The 26,572-nt window shown below is 38.8% G+C and overlaps 1 protein-coding gene across 3 annotated transcripts; it reads left to right on the top strand.

The window, feature by feature from the left end:
* The first annotated feature begins 1,230 nt into the window (after nucleotides 1-1,230).
* nedd4a (NEDD4 E3 ubiquitin protein ligase a) lies at nucleotides 1,231-26,572 on the top strand. 3 transcript variants are annotated; one of them, XM_026377875.1, is made up of 29 exons: nucleotides 1,231-1,440; nucleotides 2,743-2,816; nucleotides 4,060-4,138; nucleotides 4,225-4,263; nucleotides 4,402-4,455; nucleotides 16,618-16,668; nucleotides 17,076-17,137; nucleotides 17,306-17,408; nucleotides 18,063-18,226; nucleotides 18,316-18,433; nucleotides 18,792-18,944; nucleotides 19,112-19,195; nucleotides 19,416-19,535; nucleotides 19,627-19,842; nucleotides 20,076-20,153; nucleotides 20,355-20,409; nucleotides 20,505-20,563; nucleotides 20,719-20,784; nucleotides 20,929-21,158; nucleotides 21,645-21,766; nucleotides 21,872-21,942; nucleotides 22,077-22,172; nucleotides 22,274-22,347; nucleotides 22,436-22,496; nucleotides 22,578-22,637; nucleotides 22,737-22,844; nucleotides 22,944-23,040; nucleotides 23,291-23,363; nucleotides 23,886-26,572. In XM_026377875.1, exons 1-29 carry the CDS (start codon nucleotides 1,402-1,404, stop codon nucleotides 23,986-23,988), a joined length of 2,709 nt encoding a protein of 902 aa, XP_026233660.1. In that variant the 5' UTR covers nucleotides 1,231-1,401; the 3' UTR covers nucleotides 23,989-26,572. The 3 variants fall into 3 exon arrangements, with proteins under 3 accessions (XP_026233660.1, XP_026233661.1, XP_026233662.1); XM_026377876.1 differs by lacking the exon at nucleotides 20,076-20,153; XM_026377877.1 differs by lacking the exons at nucleotides 1,231-1,440; nucleotides 2,743-2,816; nucleotides 4,060-4,138; nucleotides 4,225-4,263; nucleotides 4,402-4,455 and adding an exon at nucleotides 8,575-10,988.

Raw genomic sequence — 26,572 nt, 5'->3', positions numbered from 1 at the left:
CCCAGGTTAAAAAGAAAACATTCTATATGAGCTATTAGAAAGAAATCAAGCTGTATAATAAAGATCCAAACTTTATATCCATAGAATTTCTAATTGTGAAGTCTTAGCCTGTTTTCCTAACCAATTGGCAGAAAACAGTCTGAATCTGAACCAAAGGACTCGTTTGGTGACTTTTTTTTTGCTGGACAGGCTTTAATTTAATTAGCTTATCCCAGACCTCTTAACTTCACTTCACTCCAGCTGCATACAGCTGAAAGCTTCTCATCAGTTTTTACTGTCAAAGGTCAAACAAAAAGAATCAAATTACAAAATCAACACCAACAAGCTAAACTAAGGTTTGCAGCTGAACACATGGACAAAGAAAAAACCTTTAGGAGGGAAGTTTTACGCTCAGAGGACAATGATGAGTTGTTCGATCACAATATCGGACGTGTGTTTGGACAGATAAAGTTGATGTAGTCAGTCTGTACATTATGGTTTCTGCCAGTGGAAGTAATGCACTGCACAGAGTGGATTGATTAATGAAGAAGAAGAAGGATAGGACTACCTCATACTGTATCTATATGTGTATATATAGTTGATGGCTACCAGAAGCATCACGTGAAAGCTAAAGAAGGTGTACTGAATTCACAGTATATTTCAGTTGATTTAAGAAAACCCAAAATACCTTTTAACACCTGCAAGAGGAGTTTGTATCACAGTACAACCACTAATTGAGCTCTGCAAAATGTTTGCTTACAATGATTTGAGTTTGTATGTCTTAGTTATTATTATTATTATTGTTGTGAGTGCCTTTTGCGTTGATTACAGCTCACATTCATTGCATTGTTAGGGACTCTGTGGTGGACAATCCATGTGTAAAAATAATGTCTCATGCTCCCTGAACCATTTGTTTAGAAGTTGATCTCCATAAATCCGGCTGTGTCATCTTGGAATATCCCCAACTGTTATGGAAAATCCTGTTCATTGAGTACATTCAGGTGGTCAGATGACCTCACTGTGTTGCCAGTAATTATTCAGTAATATAATCCTACCTGTTTGCTGGTTCAAATCCAGGAAGTGACTCATTTTGTTTTATTTTATGTAGGTTAATAGGAAGAGCAGATAGTACTTTGAATAATTCTAACACTTATACAAATAGGTAAATAACTAACAAACTAAAAAAATAAATAAGATAAAAAGGGGGAGGGAAAGGAGGAGGAGGAGGAACCGGAGTAAAACGCGGAGGAGAGGATGGAGGAGGGACAGTGGGTCTGGTTCATGGTATCTACAGCGTAAACACACGGAGGAAATAATAGAAGCAAAGTAAAAACTAAACACCCAGAGACTCTATTGTTGCTCGGACGAGTGTCGTCGGGTTGTTGCTGCTCTCCGGGAGGGAGAAGTGCGAGTGAGGATACGATGGCTTCTCCACAGATCCGAGGACTTCAGACAGATGAGGTAAACTCACTCCTCACGGTAATGACGCCGCTCACATGATAACTCGTTAGCAAGTAGCTAACTAGTTAACGCTAACTGCAGCTAACGAGCGCTAACTAGTTAGTTAGCACGTCAACACGCCACACCGGGAGTTTTGTTTTAGTTAGAGTGTGTTGCTTATTGATAGAAAATCGATATCATTGATCACCTGTAACCACTTCGTCGCTAATGCTAACCATATGAGAACCGTAGCTGCCCACTTTCTCAGCCAGGAAACAACCAGACTCCGCAGCCGTTCACGCCTCTTTTCGCTGTTCCCCGTCTCCTAACGCACACAGACGCCCCAACAGGAAATCGACAAAAATCTGAACTATCTCGCTAATAATTCATATTGTCAATTACTTCGAAGCTGGCAACAGGGTTAAAATGCTGATTTGATGCTAAGTTGTTGTGTTTTCAGTCCGTGTAGTGTGATTGTTCACTCCCCAAGGTTCCCAGTAAAATTCTACAAAATATGACTGGGGTTCGGATGGGAAGTGTGCAGAAGCGTGTGTGGAGGATCTTACATCATCCCTGAGAGTAAACAGTGATTGTCCTAAAGGGTGTGCACAGCATGCAGGTCATAGGGATTCATAATAAAGAAAACTGAAAGTCCAAAACAAGACATTTAACGGATATAATGAGAATTTACGTACTTTACTGGCCTTTTCAAGACAAATCAAGAAAGAAGTTCAGCAAGTAGTGAAAAGTAGTGAGTCATTCTTCATAAGCAATTAGATATAACAAGGACAAGATAAGAGATAAGTTATTACTTAATTGATCCCACACCTGCTATGGCAGCTCTGTGTCATGTGTCAGAGGACAAAAGACAAAGTGTCAGTGCAAAAAAAACAACAACTAAATATATATATAATGTATTCAAAATAAAAAGAAAATGAAAATAGTTAAATAAATAAAATAGGCCTAAATTTAAAACAACGAGGGGTTTACATAACATAGGATGACTTAACTGTACAGATCACTATAGGTATATACAAATAAATACAACTATAGGCTATGTACATAATATGTTTGAAAAGTGTCTGAACGCCATAAATTAATGATCAAACTAGATGCCAGAATCTCTAACAGGCAATTGATAAATCAACTAATTGTTGCAACAATATTGCAGAGTATTACCCAGCAACTGGTCCCAAATGTTTATTGTTTCCAGTCAGTTGTATTTTATTATTTTATCTTTCTCATCTTCCCTGAGTGTCCTTGGTGTGTGTTTGGCGTGTCACTTACTGTATTTGTTCATAAACACATTTTTTGTTATTTCAGGATGGATACAGAATCCTAAAGGTGAAAGTCATTGCTGGGATTGGGCTGGCTAAAAAAGATATTCTAGGAGCCAGGTAAGTTGGAGAAATGTTATAAGTTGGTCTACAACTAACTATTGTGTATTTTTACATTTATATTTATACATATTATAAATGTAATTAGTGTCCCAAATTCAATAAGACTCGGTTTCTAAATTAGTCTGCAGTTTCCCTCATTCTATGGTGACATTTTAAAACTGTTTTGTTCTGACCACCAGTCCAAAAACTTAAAATATTTAATTTGCACAGATATAACAAAGAAAACTCACATTTATAAACTGGGAGCAGAGATGACTCTCTCAAACTATCGGTAATAAAAATGGTTGGTGTCAATTTTACAGACTTTTTGGACATGCCAAGACACATAAGATGGTTTTCTTCCTGTGATCATCATTTCCTCTCAGTTCTTGTCATAACTTCCTTAAATTGAATCATCTAAACTATTGCACACAGGGACAGGAAAGTGAATAATCAGTCTTTTGCTTTTTTTTTTTTGTTTGTTTCTGTACATCGAATAAACATCTGTCAGTAAATCATGAGTTTATTCTGAAGAAGTCTGCCAGACCCAAATTAATGAGCTCTGTGTTATTTTACTGTTTAACTTTAGTTTACTTTCTGCAACTGTTCAATTCTACATGGGTTTGTTTTTATTCTTCTATATAATTTCAATATTTTCCAAGTAGTGTGGGTGTAGAGGTTAAATTTCACAGGTGTCACAGCAGACATTTTCATATAAAGAAAACAGAAAATCCTTAATTCTTATAAAACGTTGTTTGTTTGTTTTTTCAGGTATTTTCTGTGCAAACCACATTGATTTTGCAACACTGACACTTCCTGCAAGAGCACGAATCATGAAAAGCATGTAGCATAGTGTGACTGTTGGGAAATTTTACTATTAAAACTCAAAATTTGCAAATGTAATTTCCTCATTGACAACATTTTCACATCCTGTTTGAGATTTTTGTGCCTTTATGTGTTTAATCATTCATGTTCTTACCCAAATTGCTGTTCCAGTATCACTCTCAGTGTTATTTAATACATAACTAATGACAAAACATTGCTACTGGCATAAAGGCTGGGTAATGGATAGTGCAGTGTAATTGACTGATGTGGTTTTAATGCATGTCACAGAGCCTAAAACCATTATACAAACACATTTACAGTCAGTGTGTGCTCAGCATAGAGTACCTGGAACAATTATGTTAACGTTTTTCAGATCTGAATGCAGCACCATTTTCTGTTTTGTCTCTAACATAAATCTGAACATTTTTTTCTGCAGTGATCCATATACGAGACTGTCCCTCTATGACCCCGTCAATGGAGAAATCACAAGTCTTCAAACTAAAACAATAAAAAAGGTAGGCAAGTGAATGTCTGCACTTATTTATTTGAGAACTGTTTTATTGTGATTTACATTTTTATTCCCGTCTCATGTTACATGAAGACACTGGATCCAAAATGGGACGAAGAATTCTTTTTCAGAGTAAGTGACTTAACTTAAAATAGATAATATTGGAGATTTTAAAATACACATGTGTACATTTATATAGTATTTATAGTCATAAAATCAGTTGGCCATGACTAGTACCTCTGTGTTTTGACTTTCTGTGTTATGTTTCAGGTTGATCCCAGCAAGCATCGTCTGCTGTTGGAAGTCTTTGATGAGAACCGCCTGGTAAGTTATGTAGTTATATTAAACCTTTTGTGTGTATATTTGTGATTATATTGAACTTTTAAATTTGTTGTTAACATTAATATGTTTGTAGACATGACTGTACAATTTTTAAAGCTCCGGATGATGTCTTTACAAGTTTTGTCGAACCAAGACTTTGATCAAATCAAAACAAAGCTGCAATTTCTAATCCACATTTTAATCTTAATGGTTTCTTTATCAGTTGTCAAAATAGTACTTCTTTTCTGATCTTATGCAGAAACTCAGCACTTTTTTTGCTTCAAAGGGGAAGGTCTCAACTCTCCTTTGTAATGTTAGCGTTTAGTCAGGTGTACAGAAGCAGCACTGCATAGTTTTAATGAAATTAAAGCTGCAGACAAATATTTTAACAAAAAAAATTTAATGTTTGTCTGTAACCTAATGTGTGAATGTCATAAAAACCAGGAATGCCAATCAAGGAAATGTGTCATATTAGATGTGTAGAAGTGTATCCTCCTCCTCCAGTTGGTGCAAGGTTAACTTGGTGCGTCTGTCTGTCAAAGATACAGCCACCCTTATTTTGCCCTGATATGTGATATTATTGTAAAACCAGGATACCGTATTATACAGAGCTGTAAATATAGGCATCCTACCCCCTGTTGATTAAATGGATGTTTAAAGAGTTGTATACCACAGTGGACGTTGAATATATTGATCTGAGGTTTGGCTTGTTGTGAACTTGCCAGCGTCTTCTTGTGAAGTTACAGGTTTTGGGAGTGGCAGGTTGTAGCATGAAGCCAGTTGAGCTCTTCACTCAGTTTCATCCTGGTCTCATGCAGAACAGGTTGTGGGAGCCAGTGCTGTCTGTGACCTGCTGCAAGCTGGTCTGTGTGTATGTCATATAAACATAATCATATAATTAGCCAACATGAGCAGGCTCCAAAGTTTGACCACACCTACCACCTTGTAAAAAGTAATGAATAAATTATGTAGCTCGATGCAGCCAGTACTGGTAGAAATTAAACCACAAATTGACAGATATAGTGGTGGGAAAAAGTAAAACCTTCTGCCATTTTCTGATTTTCTGCACAAATTGATGATGAAATGTGATCTGATCTTCACCAAAGTCGGCAAATATCAACAAACGCAATATTTCAGAAGTGATAAAACACAAATAGATTATCTTTTATGTCCTTTTCATACGCATCCATATAACGCACAGAGTAATGGTGGAAAAAGTAAGTGAACCAGTTGAACCTGCTGCAGTAAACTCAAGTAAGTGGATTAGACCTACACAACGTTCAGGAGGAATTTTAGACCTTTCTTTCTCATAGAACTGACTGGGCCACTGCAAAAGGCAATGTCTCCAAAGCTTCATGTAGTAGATTTACTTCAGTGTTTAGGTTCATTGTCCTGCTGTATGTTCCAGCTTCTGCTGAGGTTTGGCTTCCAGACAGCCACCCTGACATTATCCTGTAGGATATCTTGATAAACTTGGGAATTAATTTTCCCCTCCGTGATAGCAAGTTATCCAGGCCCAGAGGCAACTAAGGAGTTTATTTACTTTTTCTTGCCCGTGTATTTATATAGAGTAATATAATATAAGCAAAGAGCAGGTAGCTCGTGCCGTTTAGTGACCTTATGGATTTGCTGCTGCATATTTGCACTGTGTTGTATTTGTTTGCACGTAATAGACTTAAGTGAAGTCAACATTTTAAAATGGAAACTAAAGCGGCTTCTTGTTCTTTAGCATTTAAGCATTTAGCATATTTTCAAGCTCTAATTCTTTTTCAGACTTTTTGTGCTTTTATGGTTGTCGTATTTACGTAGTTATTTGGTACTGAAGCACAATTATTATGAGTTCAGGGATATATTTACTTGCACAGCATCTCCTGCAGAGCAGTTATAACAAGAAGCAACAAATTAGTTTTTCAGAAGAGATGCAAATCTTAATGTTTTTCTTCCCAGAACTGAGAATGCTGAGCTGTGTAAACAAAATCATGTGGACGTTTTGTACCATTCCCTCTTTGCTGTTTCTGATCATTGTCATTCTCTGTAATGTTTTGCTTCTTTGTCTTTGTAATTCATTATTCTTCATAAAAACATTCAGTCACACATGAATGACACATGAACATAATCCTTCGTCACGTTATTTGACTGAATGTTTCTAGAATGAGTCACTATATCACAGGTTTACGGTCACATGCCTTTCCTTGCTCCAGGTAGATTTCCTGGTATTTGGGTGGGTGTGTTTCTGTGTGTGGGTGTGCTTCTTTGTGTGTGTGTCTGTGTCTGTGTGTGTGTGTGTGTGTGTGTGTGTGTGTGTGGAGGTTGCTGCTGCTCTGACACAAAGAAATTCACAAAAAATGCAGAAAACGTAATTGTTTTTTTAAAAGCATTTTTTGCAGCAGAGTTTGACAATGAAACTAGGTGTGTCAGTATGTCAAGCTGCAGTGCAGTGTGTAATTTTTGTGATCCATAGTTTGACCTTTCACCTAGTGAAACTTAGAGTTTCCTTCAATCAAAGTTGTGTTTTATGATTTATATATATTAGCCAGAAATTTATGGCAGTACTCATCATATATATCATAGATATTCACAATCCCCACTTAAAGTGGCAAGAACAAGTTTGTGAACCTCAAGGGTGCCTTATTTTAGGCACATCATATTTGTTAATACTCTTGACTTAGTTGAAGATCAGATCACATTTTATGAAAAATTAATGCAGAAAACTATGAAATTCCATAGGGTTCACTTACTTTTTCTTGCTATCGTATTTATTTTGTTTATTTGCTGTGAGACTAGTGACTTTTCAACCTTTTTCTAAATTAATTTACACTTTCACCAAAAAAAAATAGCCAGTGTCTAACCAGTGTATAATTATTTAATTTTTAAATGTTTCAACAACAACATGTTTTTTTACCTGTATCTATATTGGTTTTGCCAAATGATGTCTTGCCCAATATTAATGATTTTGTGTCTGGGCTGTGTCTGTGCCACTCCTTACCAGATGCGGGGTGGGATGCACAATTTGTTGATTGCAATATATTTTCATGTTGCTCAGGCTCTCTGTGGGCTGAGCTCTCTACAAAACAACACACACAAAACAAAGATAGGAAATTCTCACAGCTTAAAGTAGGCACAGTCCTAGATGACCTAGCATTGCTCTGTTATTTTGGAGTGTGATGAACGTTTACAGTAACGGTGATTCAGCACAGCTGTCCCTTGCTGATCAGGTTAGTTTAGTGAGGGAGGAGAGTGAAGTGAACTGCTTCAGGCTACACCACATAGCAGCAGTGTTGTTTCTGTTCGTGTTTTTTTTACCACTAGCTGGATGACACGTTCACAGACAGTCATATGAAACAGATACTTTCTAAAGTTTCCTTAAACATTGATATCATACTGGTATCAGTAAGTGGAAAAAGTGGACAAAGTGGAGAACTCTCTTCTTGACACATTTTTGCAGGACTGTGAACAAACATCATGCCATGTACTTCGAATGTTCCAATTTTGGTTTTGGTTTTAGTTTTGATCCAGTGCCATTTAATACCCAGGTAACAATCAATAAAGACTTAGATAGTGTATTCAAATACACACATACCCACCACCATTCACATACAGTAAAAATCAGCAGAACCTGAAGCTGCTTCCCGAATAACGCAGCTGATTTATCACTTTCACATAACATGCATACTCAACTTATCGAAAGTGACGGGATTAAAAAAAGCTAATGAAACGTTTGCATTAAAATGACTTGCTCATGTTAAACTGTGAGTATTTGCTGCATGTTATTTCCTGTTTCTGCCCGTATCATAAATCTCCCCATTAGCAGTATTAAATATATCTTGTCCTTCAGTGTTTCAAATTAGTGCCAACCTCATGTCTACATAATGGACAGCTTTGCTTTATTATTGGCTTATTACACCATACTGTAGGACTTGTCGTAACTGTGTTGTGTGCGTCACCAATCTTATCTTATGTCCCACACACCACCATCAATTAAATCCGCTTTTGATCAGATGGGTAATTGATTAGTTTCCTAACACTTTGTCAGGTTTGTTTAAAAAAAAAAAAAAAAAAAAGACTACTGCAGCTCTGATGAGTCATGTGGTGAATCATGTTTTATTCTGCCTCTTACCATTAAACATTATACAGATATGGATTCGGTTGCTGAGTGATGTCCTAAAAAAGGTCAGCCTGGCTCACAATAGGCTGCCATTAATAAGTAGGACTGTCGGCAGCCATAGAGAGGAAACCAGACCAGCACTGACTGTTACATGAGGTGTCATGTAACAGGTGTAATGTCGCTGTCAAAGCAATCTCAGTTCTTTTTCCTTCTTATCTTGTTTTTTCTGTAGTCAGGGTGCTAATCTGTTAAAGATTAATTTATCTCTGCAGGATATGCTTATTTTCAAGTACATTTCTTATAGCACTGAATGGCTTTAGTTGTGTTTTTCTCATTTGCAAGTCGATCATTTCCTCCATTCTTTTTTTCACAGGTTGTAGTGGTTTTATGGTGTGCTGCATGATTTTGCAATCCAGTCCTCAGTTTGATATAAAATTATGTTGAAAGTCATTCTCTTTGATTTCCTGTAATTCAATAGTAGCGGGTTAAATATTTGTGGGAGCACAGAGCAGCAGAAACATTAGAAGCAGAGCTGCAGCAGGAAGTAGAGTCTTGAGTAAGTGGCCTATAGCAAATGAAACGGTTTACAAGAGCTTCAGTCTAAGATGCAACATAGAGGGCTACCATCTTCGTTTGTTGTTTGTTTTTAACCCAAGGGGGTAAACAAGAGTCCAGCACCTGGAAAATACACTCTAGCAGCGTACTATAATGTGACTGCAGTTCAGGAAGTCCTGTTAACTAGTTACTGCAGTTAAGCTATAGGTTGTAATGCAGGTCAGCAGTAGAAGCTCATTTTATCATTTTAGGTGTAAGTGCAGTTAAATGTTTAGTGTTTAAGTCACCTAAAGGGGGAAGCCTCTGGGATTGCTCTGGTTTCAAAGGTCGTATGTTTGGTTCATGTCTCCAAACAGAACCACTGACCTCCTCTGACTAAAAGCCGGGATCAGCCTGCAGAGGAATGTAGGTTGTCACCGGAGCTATTTTGGCAATGTACAGCCGCTAATGATTGTGATCACAGAGCAGAGCTTGAAGCAGTTGCTTTGCTGTCCTTTTTTCCTACCAGCAAGTTTGATCATGCAGCTCTCACTGGTGCTGCAGGGATTAGAGAGTTAAACGAATGGCACGTCGGCTCCGCTTGCATTTTGCGTCAAGGAGAAGCAACACGGACCCTCTGTCAGAAAGCCTCAGCAGCCATGGTGAGGAGAGCAGAGTTAGTGTGTCAGCTCATAGCCCTGCTGAGAGTCTGGCGCACAGTTCTGTCCACTTGAAGGTGACTCCTCTGTCACCAGACTATGCTAATTTACAGCAGTATTCTTCAGTATTCATACCTAGGGTTAATACCGGAGGAGGTAATAAGAAGAGCATTCTGCAGATCTTACTCCAACCCTGTGGTAAGCTAAGTGGAGAACTGGATGGAGACCCGGGAGGTAATGAAGGAGGAGCAGGGACTGGCTCTGACGGGGGCTCATGCAGCAGCAGCATGGCCAGTGATGCTGGCTACTGTAGCAGCAACAGCATCTTTGAACCAGAGGCTCCAGAAAAGCACAGGACCACCCAGGAGAGGAGTCTACCCTGCTGCAAGTCTAAGGTCCCATTGAGACGGTGCTCCTCCTTGGTTATATTTCCAAAGAGCCCCTGCAGCACCCCACCTGCTTCCCCAGTTAGTCCAGTGGCTCTTCCTGCTCTCCTACCTGTAAGAGGTTCACATCCGTCATCTCTTCAGACGTCCGCCAGTGAGTTCTCCCAAGATGATGAGGAAGTGACTTGCAAAGGGTCCACCACCACGGCAGTAAGTGGTCATCGTCTCCCAAAAGGAAGCTGTTCAGCTGATTTCAGGGACACCAAACACATGGTGCAATTCAATATTCCTTTACAGGATGAACCAAGTTGCAAAATGGAGGACAGGAGTAAAGTAATGGAACTGGCATCAACTCTAGACAGATCAAATCGTCACTCTAGCAGCGTACTGCTGCACTTTGCCCACCAGAGACCAATGATGTCGGGGAAGGGAGCTTTAACCACGGCTACAGTCAATGTGGAATACCCTGAGGTGCCTAACCCAGAGGCTCACCCCGCGGGTGATCATGAACCTCGCAAAAAACTGTATCGCAGTACCTCTGCTTGTTTGTTCTCCTCAACTAAACCTTCAGAGAAGAACCACAATGTGTGTTCCAATGGAAAAGGGCCGGACAGGCTTGAGGAAAACCACTCTCATCGAGCCATACAAAGGAGCTTTTCGCTGGAGGTGCCCTACGCTAACACAGGAATTTCATGTCATGTTTCGAATCCAAAGCTCAGCAGCACTTTCTCTCCACATGTGCACATTCATTTATCTTCTTTCTGCCCGACTAAGTTGTCAAACTCTGTCACTGATCTAAACACAAGCCAAAAAGGGAATAATGCACCAAGAAGCCCAGGTCAAAACATCAAGGTGAGTATAAAGTGGAATTAACTGATGCTCCCATAATATCACAGAGACACTTCACAATGAAATAAGAGACAAACAGCTTGCAGATAAGCATTTCTTTAAAGATACCAGACACATGTAGTCTATGTGGATGAACACTGGGATTGTTTATGTTATATAACTGGTTCAAGTAGATTGATTTGAAAGCAGATGTGACACAGTTTGATGTTTGCCGTTAATGTACAAAATAAAATGAAAGTTAGACTTTCATGAATTTAATTAATGTGGACTTAATTCAAAATGTTGCCTCTTTGCTGTGACAGTGCTGCTCTCCTTCACTGCTGTCACCAACCAAATCCTTAAAAGTCTGTTTACTCAGTCAGACATTAGTCTGACCACAAGCTAAGCGACATCCAGTAACTGAGAAGATCGCTGCAGCTAAGTTGTACAATTAACAAGCCCAATGTGGACAAACATTCAGAGATATTAGGTTACATTACAGTAAATCCATTTGCATATTATTTTCCAAGAAAAGTGTGAATGAGAAGAAGAAGTTATCCATCTTTCAACCTGTGTCTGCGTCTTGGTGCGTGCTCAACTTTAGAATAGAATTAATTATTCTTTTAGCACTATGAGTAATCGCCTTAAGTATTTACCCAAGCTAATTTTAGTGGTGGGAAAAGCAGTGCCCCTTGCTGATATAAATAAAGGTCCTCTGAAAGATTCCCCCTGACTCCAGATAGTCTGGTGGTCTGTAGCACTGTTCAGTCCCGTGGATTCAAATTTAACAGCATGATACTAGAGCAGCACACAGTCGTGCCAGCCATCTGTGGACATGGGGTGGGTGTGTGTGTGTGTGTGTGTGTGTGTGGGTGGGTGGTGGGGGTAATGTAATGTAGGCAGGATGGGTGCATGAGCCTTTCCCAGTAAAGGGTGGTGTGTTCCCTTCCCTGTGGGTCCCCCTGCCAGGCAGTGTTTGTGAAATATCAGGTGTCAACCTCACCCCTGCATTTAGCAAGTTGTCAAGTAAGAAGGTCTTCTCCAGTAATTAGCCAATCAGTTTACTTTTTAAAGACCTAAACTTGCTTTTCTAGATTGTATTTCCATACTTACGGGGGCGACACAGTTGGCAGGGAAGGTGGCACAATGGTGCAGAGGTTATCAATGTTGTCTCACAACATGGTTGTCCATTTGGGGACTTTCTGTGTGGAGTTAGCATGCTCTGGTTTCTCCAAAGACAGGTGAAGGTGACACGTGAATGTGTGTCTGTCTCTGTGTGTGTTAGTCTTGTGATTGATTGGTCTGCCTCTCTTATCACCCAGTGTCTGCTGGGATTGGCCCCAGCCCCCCATGACCTTCTAATGGATATGTGGATATAGCTAATAGGTGGATAGATGGATGCTCCTAAAATATCACTGGTGATTAATTAAAGCCATCAGAGAGGTCAGCATCCAATACTACACTCCTTTGTTGACATTCTGACTGTGTCCACCCATAGCAGAGCAACAGCAATTGAATTTATATTTCTAAGGTATTAGAATCCGCTGTGTTGGCCAAGTTTGTTTGTGCCCGGAAGGAATTTGAGTCCGGTTTCTAGTGGCTCTTGATGTACTTACACCCAGTGCTAGTAACAATGTTAATGAAGAAGCTTACGGACGACAAGCAAACAAGAAAAACAGAAACGTTATGAAACAACATATTATCACCAAGTGCTTTTAATGTTGCGGCCGATCAGTTTATACTCAAAGTAGGTTACTATGGACAGTGATATGTACATAATGTTGCACAATGAAAGTTTAAACTATACAGATTTAATTTATGAGATGGTGTTGCACAATAGTTTGAGTGATTGTGTGTGGGAAGTAAGAGCTTTTGTGTCCAGCTGTACAGTTTTCTGTAGCGCCTTCTAGGAAAGAAGAAGTTGAAAATGGGTTGTGTCGAGGGTGTGATGGGTCTGCAGTGACTTTCCCTCTATGTTTTCAGATTGTGGGGTTACACAAGTCCTGGATAGTGGGTAGACTTTGTCTTGTTTAGGGGCCAAACCAAGACACACAGTGATGGATGTGTGGGGAACAGACCCAGTGTAGAACCAGAACAACAGGTTGAATTTCCTCAGCTGGTGCAGGAAGCACATCCTCTGCTGGGCTTGATGATTGTGTTGATGCAGGATTCCTATTTCAGGTCCTGGGAGACTTTAGATCCCATTAAATTGAGGCATTCTACAGCCGACACAGTGCAGTCGTGTATGATAATAGGGGGCATGTATGGCATGTGTGCAAATTTTCCGAGATTAACAGATGAGTGGTAAAGATGTGCACGAGTACATCATGAATCAGATACACGAGCAAATGGAAAAGTACTAAAAGCATAAACTCCTTCTCTTGACCCTCAAATGCTTTTTTAATGGGCACTAATGTTATGGGCTAAATTTGGCTAAATGGGACTTGGACTTACAAATTACTTTCCTTTTACAGTGATGATCGCTTTGCGCCTGCCAAGAATCCAACAAAGATTAACAGATCTACTAAAAAAAAAAAAAAATGCTATAATGTTTATTTTGAGAGATGACAAAAAAAGAAGAAAAACACAGTTTTAATTTAATTATAGTGAAATAATTTGTTACTTTACTTTATGATTGTGGTTTCCCCCAAATTGACTAAGTTCCTTTTTTATGCCGTTACAAACACAGGATAAAGCTGTTTTTTACAGCTGAATGTGTCAGTTGTGATGTGAGCTGAAAAATCGCACAATGGAAATTTTTCAAAATCTCTAGTCTGACGTTCTTATCTGCGCTGCCCTTATAACCCCATATGCTCATGTCACCAGTTAATGAACAGCCAGATGTAACCACATTACGCAAGAAGGTGGAAACATGACTCAGAAAACTCTGTGCTGTAACGATCTAAGACATTAGTTAGTTAAATTATTGATATTATTTCATCGTAGCAAGATGAACAGACACTTATAAATATCAAGATTTGATATAATCGTTCTTATTTCTGCTATATATTAACCTGAAAACAGAACGTTTGTGTATGAATGTGATCAAGATATGAAATTATGAACTGTCCTGTTGTGATGTTAGTATGTGCAGCTGTTTTCCTTCAGTTTGTCATCATCCAGTTTGAAAGTCTGAAGTCAGAGGGTGTTTTACAACCCTTTGGGAAAAGCTGTGATATACTGGTATACAAATAAAATTTGAACAAGGTTTAAATAAAGGGAAGACTAACCCATTATAAAGTGGCCCCATGAGCTCTGTTTAAAAACTGGAATATAGCCAAAAACCTGGAAAAAAAAACTTGGAAAAACTTGACCCCCGTTTTCCTTTTTGGAGTTTAAATAAGTATGTTTTGTTTAGACATTCTCCATCAGCATAACAAATAAAAAGTCCATTGAACTTACACTGGTGTCTGCTGCAGTGAAGTGGTTCAGGGCCTGGAAAACAAGCTTCCCAAACCTTTACTGTTTGGACTGTTTTAATCGCAGCCAGCACAGTCGCAGCTCTGTCACCATCATGAGTCGGCTTCAATTTGGTGTTTTTTGAATGTCTTTGTCAAACTATAACTTGCTTCTACTTGTTTGATGGAATTATTTCTCCTGATCCTCAGACACTTTGTCTGCTCCACTGACATTAGGCATAGAGATGTGTGATTATATTTCACACGCTGCTGTCCAGCTGTCTGAAGCAGTTTGTTGTTACAAAGCTAAGACGGATATGACTAATCCTGCTCCGCAGATAGAAAATGTGTGTCTGTAGCTGTTGCCACATGCTAAACTGAGTTGGATTCAGTTTTACATAAACCTTCAGTAATGCCCTGAGAACTTATTATGTTGGGATTTTTTCTTTTTGTCATGTGCCACTAGAATACATATTCTCTTTATTAAGCTTGGCCTTACCTCACCCCACAATCCAGGAAGCTGCCAAGATTTCACTTGATAGTAAATTCTGTTACAGAAATAGATTGTTTCAAACCAGCAGGGACCACCACCAGGGGAGGGATCGTTTGTCCAATTAGTCTGTGACCACTGAACTGAGTCTTAATGTTAAAGGCAGCGTATATTGATTGTTATTGTTGCTGCTATTTCTGGGAACTCTGCAATTGGTCATTGTAGGGTCAGATATCCTGTGGTTTGAGATGTTTTAGTGAAGGTAGATCTGACACTCAGATGGTTACGTTATCTTTTGATGTATTGTGTATTTAGGGTGGTCATGTTGTGATTTTCCTTTTTTCTTTTTTTTGTTATTGCATGCAGCTATGTTAATGCAGTCTGCGTGCACATGAGATCATTACTTTACCGATACTTGGTCAACGGGTTGAGGGGAATCATACGTTTCCCTGTGATTTGGGCTCACAGTGATACCTGGCAACTGGGGAGCTGAACACACCTACTGTATTGTAGTTTTAAATCTTAAAAATGTATTTAAACTTATTTTTTATCTCGGTATTCATGTAGAAATTCCCCATTGTCCGAAAGCGCACGCAGATAGTCTGAACTGGTGATTGGAGCTTGTGCTCCACGATACAGTATCTGCCTGAACTGTTGACTTAATCAAGATTAGTCCTGCAGAGACGTGGGACAAGGTGCTGAAGTTTAGAAAGCTTTCAGCTTTGTGTTTAGTCCAGTGTCTCCGTCAGCTGACTGGAGAGATTTTCACCTATTTGCTTTAAGAATCTCTTTATTTTTCTTTCTACTCACATGAACTTTAAGTGACGAAATGAAACCACAACAATCTTCAGCTCACAGACATTCGAGAGGCCGTATGTAAACAAGAGCAGCACATAGAGAAACGTTGACTTTCTTAATAGCTTCTGGACTGTGGTGTGTAAATAAATATAACAAACATAGTTACACTGAGGACTAACAGTGCCTTAAACATCAGCATTTCAGAAGAAATCACTGTCAATGAGATTCACCTGATGGTAAACTAGGTAGTCTCTTGTTTGTTGCTCAAATGATTATTCATTTTCGGTCTTTTCTGTATTTTAGAGTGTCATAGTTGTTCAGACAGATAATTACTGGTGTACATGTACATTTTATCGACCTAGATTTAAGTGCTTTTGTTTTGGCTATTGGAAGTCAAAGTAGGCTTCTATATTTATTGATGTAAACATCAACACTTTGACCTGCCCCGGGTGTTAATTTGGTCTCAAAGCTGCCTCCTACAGTGCAGTGTGTTTGCCTTCTGCCTCTGAGACTGTTAATGGCTGCGATAAAAGCATAGAGTTGATGTGCGAAGTGTTCAGTGCGAAGACAAAATACTACATTATTTCAGACGCAGTCTCTCCAGGAATAAGACAGTGCAGCCATTTATTGTGCGCTGATAAACACATTCCTATCTAGGCTACATGCTAAATATATACAGAAATAAATCAAGTCAAATCAGTTTGAAGTAGGGAAACAGTGAGGTGTTTGTGCTGAGGTCTTTTCCTTGTTAATCTAAAAAGTCCTCGGCTGCACAGCAGACCACTAAAATTACAGACACTGTACTGTGTGGGATATTGCTGTGGTTCTCCATACTCTAAATACATCTGAGTAACAGAACATGTCCAGGCCAGTGCTCTCTGAGTGTGTGTGTGTGTGTGTGTGTGTGCATGAGGAGATAATAATGTCATGATCCTGACATCTGTGTGTGACTCTCTCTCCCTGTCAGACACGTGATGACTTTCTGGGACAGGTGGACGTCCCCTTGAATCAGATACCGGTGAGTCTTTGGTTTGTGTATTGAAGCATGTGTCTCCTTTAAGTGAAATGTATTTTTGTTTTTGCTGGAGCTTTTACTGTTCAAGCTCGCGACCTCAGTTTCACTCATGTCAGCATGTAAATATAAACACGCACGCCCTTATTCTAGTGTTTGTTTCACATCGCTGTCTGTAGTTTTGGAAACACAGCCTGTCAGGTTTATGGTCAGTCACTGCTTTTGTTTTATTATAAATACAACCTCACAAATGAGTCGTCACGGTACACAGACAAAATTATTTAATGTGATGGTATTTTTAAATATGCTGCGTTATCATATAGTGTTGTGTAGCTGGATTTTTTTTTTCATGCAGCTGTCAAAGTATTTGAAGAATGAAAGGTTTTCTTTTTATTGTTTTGTTTTTTTCTCAGACAGAAAATCCTAATAGAGAAAGGCCATACACATTCAAGGATTTTCTGCTTCATCCACGAAGGTTGGCATGATTTCATGGTTATTTAATCTTTGGTCTTTTTCTGTTTTGCATTCCATGTTTGCATATTGTTTGCAGGAGGAATTATAATGCCACATTTTGTACTTTTACACATTAATGACCATATGTTTGTAATGTGTCGCTTATTAAAAATATGTGTTGAATGTGCAGCCACAAGTCCAGGGTCAAAGGTCATCTGCGTCTCAAAATGACCTACCTGCCGAAAAACCCAGGTTCAGAGGAGGAAAGAGCAGATCACACTGAAGACACAGATGTAAGTTTGGTTAATACTTGTTCAGCAACAAGAATTTTTTCTTCTAAAAATCTCCTTTAACCTTATACTGCAGCAGTCCAAATAGTTCAGAAACTATAGTTCCCATGCACTTTTAGGTAAACGGTAATAACGTTTATTTTTTGCCTCTGCTTACCAAAAATAAACTCTTGTTATTGTTATAAATGTAGTTAAAATTGAATTGAAATCAGCCTTAACTGTAAACAAAGGTAACCTGCAATAAAAAATAGTCTAGTGTTTTCCTTGTTTTCTTTTTCACTGTGCAGTCAGTTGCAACAGGTAGAAAAATGGTATATAACCCTATGAATTCATGATTCAACACTAAATATCTCCACAAAACAGTTCAGTTTACAAATGCAAATGAGAAAAGTCCTATTAAAAAAGTATTTTCACTTGTTTCAACTACAGACCAGCGTTTAAACAACTCAAGCGCACAGATTGTCTCAATATTCCATGAGTTTAGCTCAAATTTCTTTTGCAGCATGTGTAAAATATGCTGATGGTTTCCTCAGAGTGATTTTAAGCTAACTCAACACTCCAGCCCTCATCTTGGTGGATTTTCATCTTGCTGCGTGAAGCTACACAGCAGACAACCTGGCCTTTGCTGACTTTTAATTTTTTCTCCTCATTGTGCAGCCTGGTTGGGAGCTTCTGGAGGAGCAGAACTTGGCAGGTCGCAGGCAGAGCCAGCAGCTCCCTCCTCTGCCCCCTGGCTGGGAGGAGCGGCAGGACAACCTGGGAAGAATCTACTACGTCAATCATGAGCGCAGAACCACACAGTGGCTACGACCCACAGTGCAGTAAGGCTGTTCTCATCTCTCCAGAAAACTTATTAGTGACTGTTTATGTTCACCAACGCTGATGGTGTGTGTTTGTCTCCCTTAAACAGGGACAGTGATTTGGAGACACAAAGAAGACAGAACAATAATATGGAGGTGGAGCATGCGTTTATTGCACGCAGACAGATCTCAGATCCTGATGAAAACGTAACACGAGAGTCTCCTGAGGTCATTTTAATTCATTTTTTACAAATCTGTATTTGCCTGGTTTGACTGTGTTCAGCTTATCCTGCATCTATGGTGTTCTGTTCAGATCAGCCTGTATTTTTATTTTGTTTTAACAAATAGATTTTTAATCATGTCTTTGTCATTTTTCAGCAACTTTCCTGACACTCTCAGATCATAGCTGGTGTCAGTGAAAAACAATAAACTCCTTTTTTTTTAATTGGTTGCAGCAGTATAGCTGTGACTCATTCTTTGAGGAAGTCTGACTTCATTAACTCTAAACAAACTTAATTTGCAGGTTTACCACAAAACTCACAGAGGCCTATTTTTGCATTCCAATATATCTTATCTCATCTTCTAGAGCTGGGAGATCATTACAGAAGACGAGTCCACCTTGTACTACGGCAATAATCAGCCAACATCGCCGCCTGCGGAGATCCTCACAGTCAGTGACGATCTGAGAAACATTTATGTTTCAGGGGCCAGGGCTGGCGAACGCCGCACCTCCCAAACTGTGAGTCATTTTCTTGGCAGCATAAGGTTCTGGTTTCCAAAGAAGTAGAGACATATGAGATTAATATCAATCATGACCTTTCATGGAGAGGGGGAAGCACTGAGAAGTATAGACATGAACAGCCAAGTGAGCATTGTTATCTTTAACATCCTCCCCCTCTGCTGCAGAATCATGCTAGTAATTCAACCCATTCCAGTCGCAGAGGAAGTGGCCAGACTTCAGCTGGAGAGGAACATCCTGCTAATCCTGTGGTGAGTATTTCACTCACAGTTGAAATCACTTCTTCCTGTGTTTCACCAAACCTGTCTCCCATCTGGATTTTCCTGGGAACAGTGTCATTTTTTTTTTGATATTCTCTTTAATCACAGCCTCTGTCACTTCCTGAGGTGAAGAAGTTAGGAATCTAAAAAATGTATAAGCTTGAGATTTTCAGTATTTATCACTGTCTTCAATTTTTATATTAATAAATAGCTACTTCCAACCACAACTGGACTGCCTCCAGGCTGGGAGGAGAAGTGGGACAGTAAAGGAAGACGCTACTATGTCAACCACAACACTCAGACCACTACATGGACACGACCCCTCGTTCAGGTATATTTATACTCTAACTGCTCCAGCTTGGACTACAATCTCTATTTACTAATGATCTAAAACCTTACTGGTGTGTTTGTTACTTGAATAGAGAACATCAGAGGCAGCAGTGGCACAGAGTGGTGCAGGTTCATCCCAAGCCTCTACCCCGCCCCAGCCAACAGTGTTCCCTGAGGGGTCTCCTCAGCATACCCCAAGCCCCGAGGCCACCAGTGAATCTGGCTCCCTGCCGGCTGGCTGGGAGGTCCGCAGTGCTCCCAATGGAAGACCCTTTTTCATCGACCACAACACAAAGACGACTACCTGGGTGAGAAAGCAGCAGACGGGAGGATGTTACTTTATGTCCAGTAGTGAGCACCACCATTAATGCAGTTCTTCTGATGGACACTAGAGGCTGGTTTTAAGTCAATAAAAGTCAATAAAATAAATCAAATATGTGAAAAACAGAGTCCTTATCAGTCAGGAGTGTCTCCACCACCATTTCTTAAATAATCATTTCCTGTTTGACTGAACGCATCCTGTTTGTTTTCCTCTGAGCAGGAAGATCCCAGGCTAAAGATTCCTGTGCAGATGAGGAGGAGGGTCTCACTTGATCCTTCTGATCTCGGCCCTCTGCCAGTAAGTCCATCAGTTCCAAAAAATTGTCAATTTCCCAAAAATGTCAAACCAGTTCAGGGTTTAGATAGACAGATTTAGATCGGACAGAAATCATATGTGGTGCCTCGACTGGCGGCTGTTGTAAAAAAAAATCAATAAATATATAAAGTATGTTCTGCTTTGTGGGTTTAGTTGTTTAAAACCTGTCTTCTTCATTCCTAGGCTGGTTGGGAGGAGAGGGTCCACAGTGACGGAAGGATATTTTACATAGATCACAGTGTGTATGACTAATAAAACTAAAAGCACATCATGGACTCATAAGGTTTATGTTTCCTTATTAATGAGTGACCTCTCATGTATTTCATTTCATAGACACCAGGACCACACAATGGGAAGATCCCAGATTACAGAACGTGGCTATTACTGGCCCAGTGAGTATAGATCATTTTCAGTAACGTGATATTAGCCTACAATAAAAAAAGAATATTTATAGTTTACATGTCTCTGTAAATAGTGTAGCTTATAAGGGTTTGGTTGATTTTTATGGTCACTGCTTGTCACTAAAACTGTTACTTGTTTATTTTAGGCTGTGCCTTATTCCAGAGATTATAAACAGAAGTATGACTACTTCCGGAAGAAGCTGAAGAAACCTGTGAGTGTTTTGAAAAGAAAACACTTGTTTAAAAGACTGTTGACAATATTTATTTAAGTGTTGATATCAGTTCCTCAGTGTCACTTTCCAATATGGAGGTTATGTAAGCTTCCTTCCTAACATACTCAAAACATTTGAATGTAGGCTGACATCCCAAACCGCCTTGAGATGAAGCTGAGGCGAAATGCTGTGCTGGAGGACTCATACCGACGCATCATCTCAGTAAAGAGAGCGGACCTGTTGAAGGCACGACTTTGGGTGGAGTTCGAGGGAGAAAAAGGACTGGACTATGGTGGTGTGGCCCGAGAGTGGTTCTTCCTCATGTCCAAGGAGATGTTTAACCCCTACTATGGGCTGTTTGAGTATTCTGCCACGTGAGTCTTCTTTCTAAACGTTCTCTAGTCTGAGTTTTTGTCGTGTTTTGTGTTTGTTTTTCACCTAACTACAATAAAAAGATTTCAATCCAGGTAGACATACTTCATTGTATGACTGCTGATTTATGCAGTCACAGACTTTGTTGTTGTTCACTGTAAAAAGTTATAAGTGTGTGTGTGTGTGTGTGTGTGTGTGTGTGTGTGTGTGTGTGTTGTGTGTGTTGTGTGTGTTGTGTGTGTGTGTGTGTGTGTGTGTGTGTGTGTGTGTGTGTGTGAAATGGTGTCACTGTCACATACGTTCTCCATGGAATAGCTAATGCTACTTGCATAAATACAAATGATCATCAATGACTCGACAAACCTGTATGACAGTGGGTGGTAGCATTGTTCACATGGATGGGCTGTAATTATCTTTCTTTTCAAGAAACCTTTTGTTCTTAAAAGCACGCTTTTGTTATTTACAGTATGATGTGATTTCTCTTAAAGGGACAACTACACGCTGCAGATTAACCCAAACTCAAGTTTATGTAATGAAGACGACCTGTCCTACTTCAAGTTCATTGGCCGTGTGGCAGGCATGGCTGTGTATCATGGGAAGCTGCTTGATGGTGAGACCTTCTGAAAATGTTTTTATGTTTAATGTTACTCAGAAGGATTGTAACAACAGTGTGAAAAGGATTTTCTACATGCTGACATGTTTGTGTCCGTTAAAGCTTTCTTCATTCGGCCTTTCTACAAGATGATGCTGCAGAAACCAATCATCCTCCAGGACATGGAGTCTGTTGTAAGTATAACTTCATTACACAAAATACAAATCCTGTTTCCAGAAAAGTTAACACTCTTTTAAAAATGAAATGGAAACAAAAATCTGTGATTTCTTAAGTCACACAAACTTTATTTATCTCTTTCTCTTTTCAGGACAGCGAATATTTCAACTCCCTGATGTGGATTGTGCAGAATGACCCAACAGACTTGGACTTGAGGTTCACAGTTGACGAAGAGCTGTTTGGACAGGTTTGCTCAGCATCTTGTCAACATCTGTCTTGAAAGTTTTGTATTTGTGATACTCGGCTTTCTGATTAATTAATATGTCTTATCCTTTACTTCCTGTTCAGACTCACCAGCATGAACTGAAGCCAGGAGGCACAGAGATTGTTGTCACAAATGAAAACAAGAATGAATACATCCAGTAAGCAGCAAAGCTTTCAAAAACAGAAAAACACTTTTCTTTGTAAGATTCGTGATATGATGCTAATTTGCTGTTTTGTGTTTGACAGTCTGGTGATACAGTGGAGGTTTGTAAACAGGATACAGAAGCAGATGACTGCCTTCAAGGAGGTAACAGTTTGTAGCAAACACACTGTGGCACAGCCATCAATAACTAATACAAATAAACATTTTGTTATTTCTATGTTTTAGGGATTCTTCGAGTTGATACCACAAGATCTGATTATGATCTTTGATGAGAATGAACTTGAGGTGAGTTTTGAGTTGATCTGATGTGCTGAAACACGACAATAATAATAATAATAAAATAAAATAAAATAATCCATCTAAATGCTTTCTTTTGCGGCACAGTTGCTCATGTGTGGCCTTGGAGACGTGGATGTGAATGATTGGAAAACGAACACCAAGTATAAGAACGGCTACTCCTCCAAACACGTAGTTATCCAGTGGTTTTGGAAGGTAAGATAACTTTCCATTTCTGGAGCCAGTAAACCACAGCTGTGGCCATAGTGTTGTATTAGAAATTTATTTGTATGTTTTCCGTTTGTGTTATTGTAGACGGTGCTTCTGATGGATGCAGAAAAGCGAATCCGGCTTTTACAGTTTGTGACAGGAACATCCAGAGTCCCAATGAATGGCTTTGCTGAACTCTATGGTTAGATAACCTAATACATTTTATTGCTATCGCTTATCTTGGTGGTAAAAAGTGGTTTCTTGCCTAATGGGGTGTGTAGATCCTCCTCTCTTCTTTTCTCTCTGGACTAATTCTGTTCATCTTGGTTTGTTTTTCTGACTGTTTTGCCTCATTGTTCACTGTGCATTACATCTTTTCCCTTCCTTCCTGTATTCCAGTTAAAATCATCTTGTGTTTGATGTTTGATTTTATTATTTTGTTTATTTTCCAGGCTCTAATGGACCACAGCTGTTCACCATCGAGCAGTGGGGAACACGTGATAAACTCCCTCGAGCCCACACATGGTGAGCCCTGTGATTTCCCCTGTATATAACACAGTCACGTCTGGCACTGTATCCCAGACCATTTCTGAATTTATGAAACGTGTGCTTTTAAAAAGCTAAAGCTGACGGCTTACATTGCTTTCAGTTTGTCTTGCTCCTAAGTTGTTATGTTGAACAGTGTTTTTTGTAGTGAAAGCAAAAAACTGTGAACACATATTAAAAAAAAGATTATTATATTTTGTCCTTGTTTGCACAAACTCTGTCTCGGTGAAACTGTATATTGGATATAAAACAAATATTTTTGGGGACTTCAGGGGCCTCGGTAACATCAATGTAGAGTTTTAAACGAGAATGCTGATTTGTGTTACTATGAGGTTTGGAAGTTTTGGTTGTGATGATGACAACGTGATAATAAAGGACTAGTACAAAACAACATCTATCTGAGCACAGTGGACTGAAGTCCTCTAGTGGCAGGATACAGTTCTAGCTCTCACTCTGTAGCCCTGGATGTGGTTTCAACTTTCATTCTTATCTTCTCTACAGCTTCAACCGGCTGGATCTTCCTCCGTATGAGTCTTTTGAGGAGCTTAGGGAGAAACTCCACATCGCCATTGAGAATGCACAAGGTTTCGACGGAGTGGATTAAATTGGGTGGAGTAGAAAAGCTGAAGTGACATCTACTGTCGCCGGATTAAATCAAACAGCGTGAAGTAGGTCTCTGGTCTTAACCTGCCAACTTTGGGACAAAAGACGAACACAACCTTCATTTTGGTTCTCTGTTGGGGCACACGTGGAGAACAGACATTAAGTCTGGAGTGATGGAGGTATTTGACCACTCCACGTGTTCTAATGTTTACAAATCAGCGTTTCTTACTATTTGTAATTTTTCATTGTCTCTTAAAATGATATTCACTCCTATTTGTTCTGCTAAAGTGCTTACATATTTAAAGAACATGATTCTGTGAAATATTATAGAAATTAATGTGAATTTAAAGCTACGTATTACAAAACTCCCAACCTAAAACTACAGTAACAGTTTAATTTGGGCCGAAATGCCTCAAATACACTGTTGAGCTTCTCACACCAGGCACTTTGAGTGTAGTTATTTTGCTCCTCGTTGAAAGATTTAAACCTTGATGACATGACTACATGTTAGTGGTTATTATGAGCGTCGTCTTAGTGCTTGTTGTATGAATTTTGTTGAAAACATGATCATGACTTACAAACAATGCACCCTGTTCAGCAGTAGTGGAATGTAACAAAGTACATCTACTCATATAGTGTACTATAGTCTTTTCTTCTATACCATTAGAATAGTACATATTTACATATGAAGTATATGAAGAGTTTATAAAATACGATGCTTTGTTCTAAATGAAACTTTGTTCCGAGTGAATACAAGGAAGAAATTAATTGACAACTATTTAAAAATCATTGAAGTAATCCCAACTTCTCCTATATGAAGATTCACTGCTATTGTTTTTAATACTTTTATTTATTTAAATGCAACTCTAAAATTAAATTTGATTTGGGAGGGACTAAGAAGACTGTGCTGTGCAGATTGTGGTAGACCATAGCAGAGAACAGCAAATCAGGGAGAGAGAGGGCTCAGCACAGCAGAGTGTCTGGATCTGAGTGTCGTTCTAGTGCTAGTTTAAGTCATATACTGTGGCTCGGAAAACTTCCACCACTGCTGTTCAGTGTTATGCATCTACGAAATTAAAGTGAATAGTCCAGCATCCCTTTAAACATGAAATTCAACCAGAGGCTGAGGAAGGCGACAGCAAGTTTTTTCCAGATGTAATTAGTTTTTAACTGTCAAACAAATAAATAAATTAGTTATTCAGCCTAATTAAAACAAATATATTTTCTCTATTTTTTTTCCTATTATTTAAATGTTTCACATAATTATACATTTTTCATTCCAGTATATTAGAAACACTGATATAGGATAACCCACAATATATAATGTGCAACTCAAACATATTTGTAGCAGAAAATGTGCAGGTTATATACAAGTTTAATTGATAACACTTGTGTGTATTAACCTCGTATCAGTTAATCATTGTAGTAGCGATGTTCCAACACCAGGACCAGGAAATACTAATCATATGGTTTGTATCTGTCTAGTTCACAGATCCAAGTGAGTACATGCAGTGTTAGACTGTGCTAAAATACTATGCATAATTGTACAGATTTAACATCAGATAATTGAATGTTAGTTTCTCAGATATGTTGTACATACAAATATAACTTTGCTTTCTGAAAACTGATGAAGCCATTATCGTTATATGTGTTAACATCACTCCGTGGTGCACCACTACAGTATATCATACTGTACATCAAACTTTAACAGTGACTGTTTAAATAAATCTATTCATATCTTCTGGGCAGTAGCTTACAGAAACCGACGTTATAGAGTTTGTACACAGTATATCGAAGGTTTTGTTGTCAATGAATGATATCGTTTTTTTCTCCTACTCATCATGGGTGTTTAATTGCAGCACAGTGCTCTATTTTTAAGAGTACAACTTTAAGAATTGTTTTGTTGGTTGTCAAAATGTGTACAGATTGTTTTCGAAAAGAGTAATCATTTGTAATACCTTTATAAGAAGGTCTGTACTGCAATAGTTTTAACCTTTTCTGAACGGTAAAACATGTGTTTACACTATCTGCCATGTTTACAGGCTGTTGAAAAGGAATATCTTGTCGGCTGTTTTTTGTCTCTGACGGTTTTTTACTTATGCTTTTATAAAGTGAAGCACTTTGTTTAATATTGATAAGTCTTACTTCTGTCTCAATATTTGCCAATCTGTCAACTGCTTAAAACGTGATCCTATGCTTCAAGTGCACGTGTTTAAATGTTTACATGTGAACTTTGCATAAAATAAGCACATTCTCTTCTTTCTCTTATATTTAAATTTAAATACAGAGGCCTTCATTTGTAATATAATGTAGAATTTGATTGTTTATTGGTGTTTTATCTCTAAATGTAAGTACTGTTGTATCTGTTTTGTTGTCTGCTGAAGTATAATGTACAACACTTCATGTCTGACATATCAGATTTTGTTATTACTGAGTTTAAATTCAACACCTATAAGTGCTTTACAACAACATTCATGCAACATACTGGCAACAGTTTCAAGGGTAAAATGAACTGTATCTCCCAATTGACCTATAGCACACCAAATTTAATATATTTGAAAAATAAAAAATACTAAAACCATTAA

The sequence above is a fragment of the Anabas testudineus genome, chromosome 3, assembly GCF_900324465.2.
Source record: "Anabas testudineus chromosome 3, fAnaTes1.2, whole genome shotgun sequence".
Taxonomy (NCBI): Eukaryota; Metazoa; Chordata; class Actinopteri; order Anabantiformes; family Anabantidae; genus Anabas; species Anabas testudineus.
The sequence above is the reverse complement of the archived record's forward strand: the minus strand, read 5'-3'. Positions and strand labels throughout refer to the sequence as shown.

Coding starts and splice junctions, on each gene's coding strand:
- nedd4a (XM_026377877.1), top strand. CDS start 9,675: ATGGCACGTCGGCTCCGCTTGCATTTTGCGTCAAGGAGAAGCAACACG. Junction 18,227..18,315: donor TGGCTACGACCCACAGTGCA/GTAAGGCTGTTC, acceptor TCCCTTAAACAG/GGACAGTGATTTGGAGACAC. Junction 20,564..20,718: donor ACGTGGCTATTACTGGCCCA/GTGAGTATAGAT, acceptor TGTTTATTTTAG/GCTGTGCCTTATTCCAGAGA.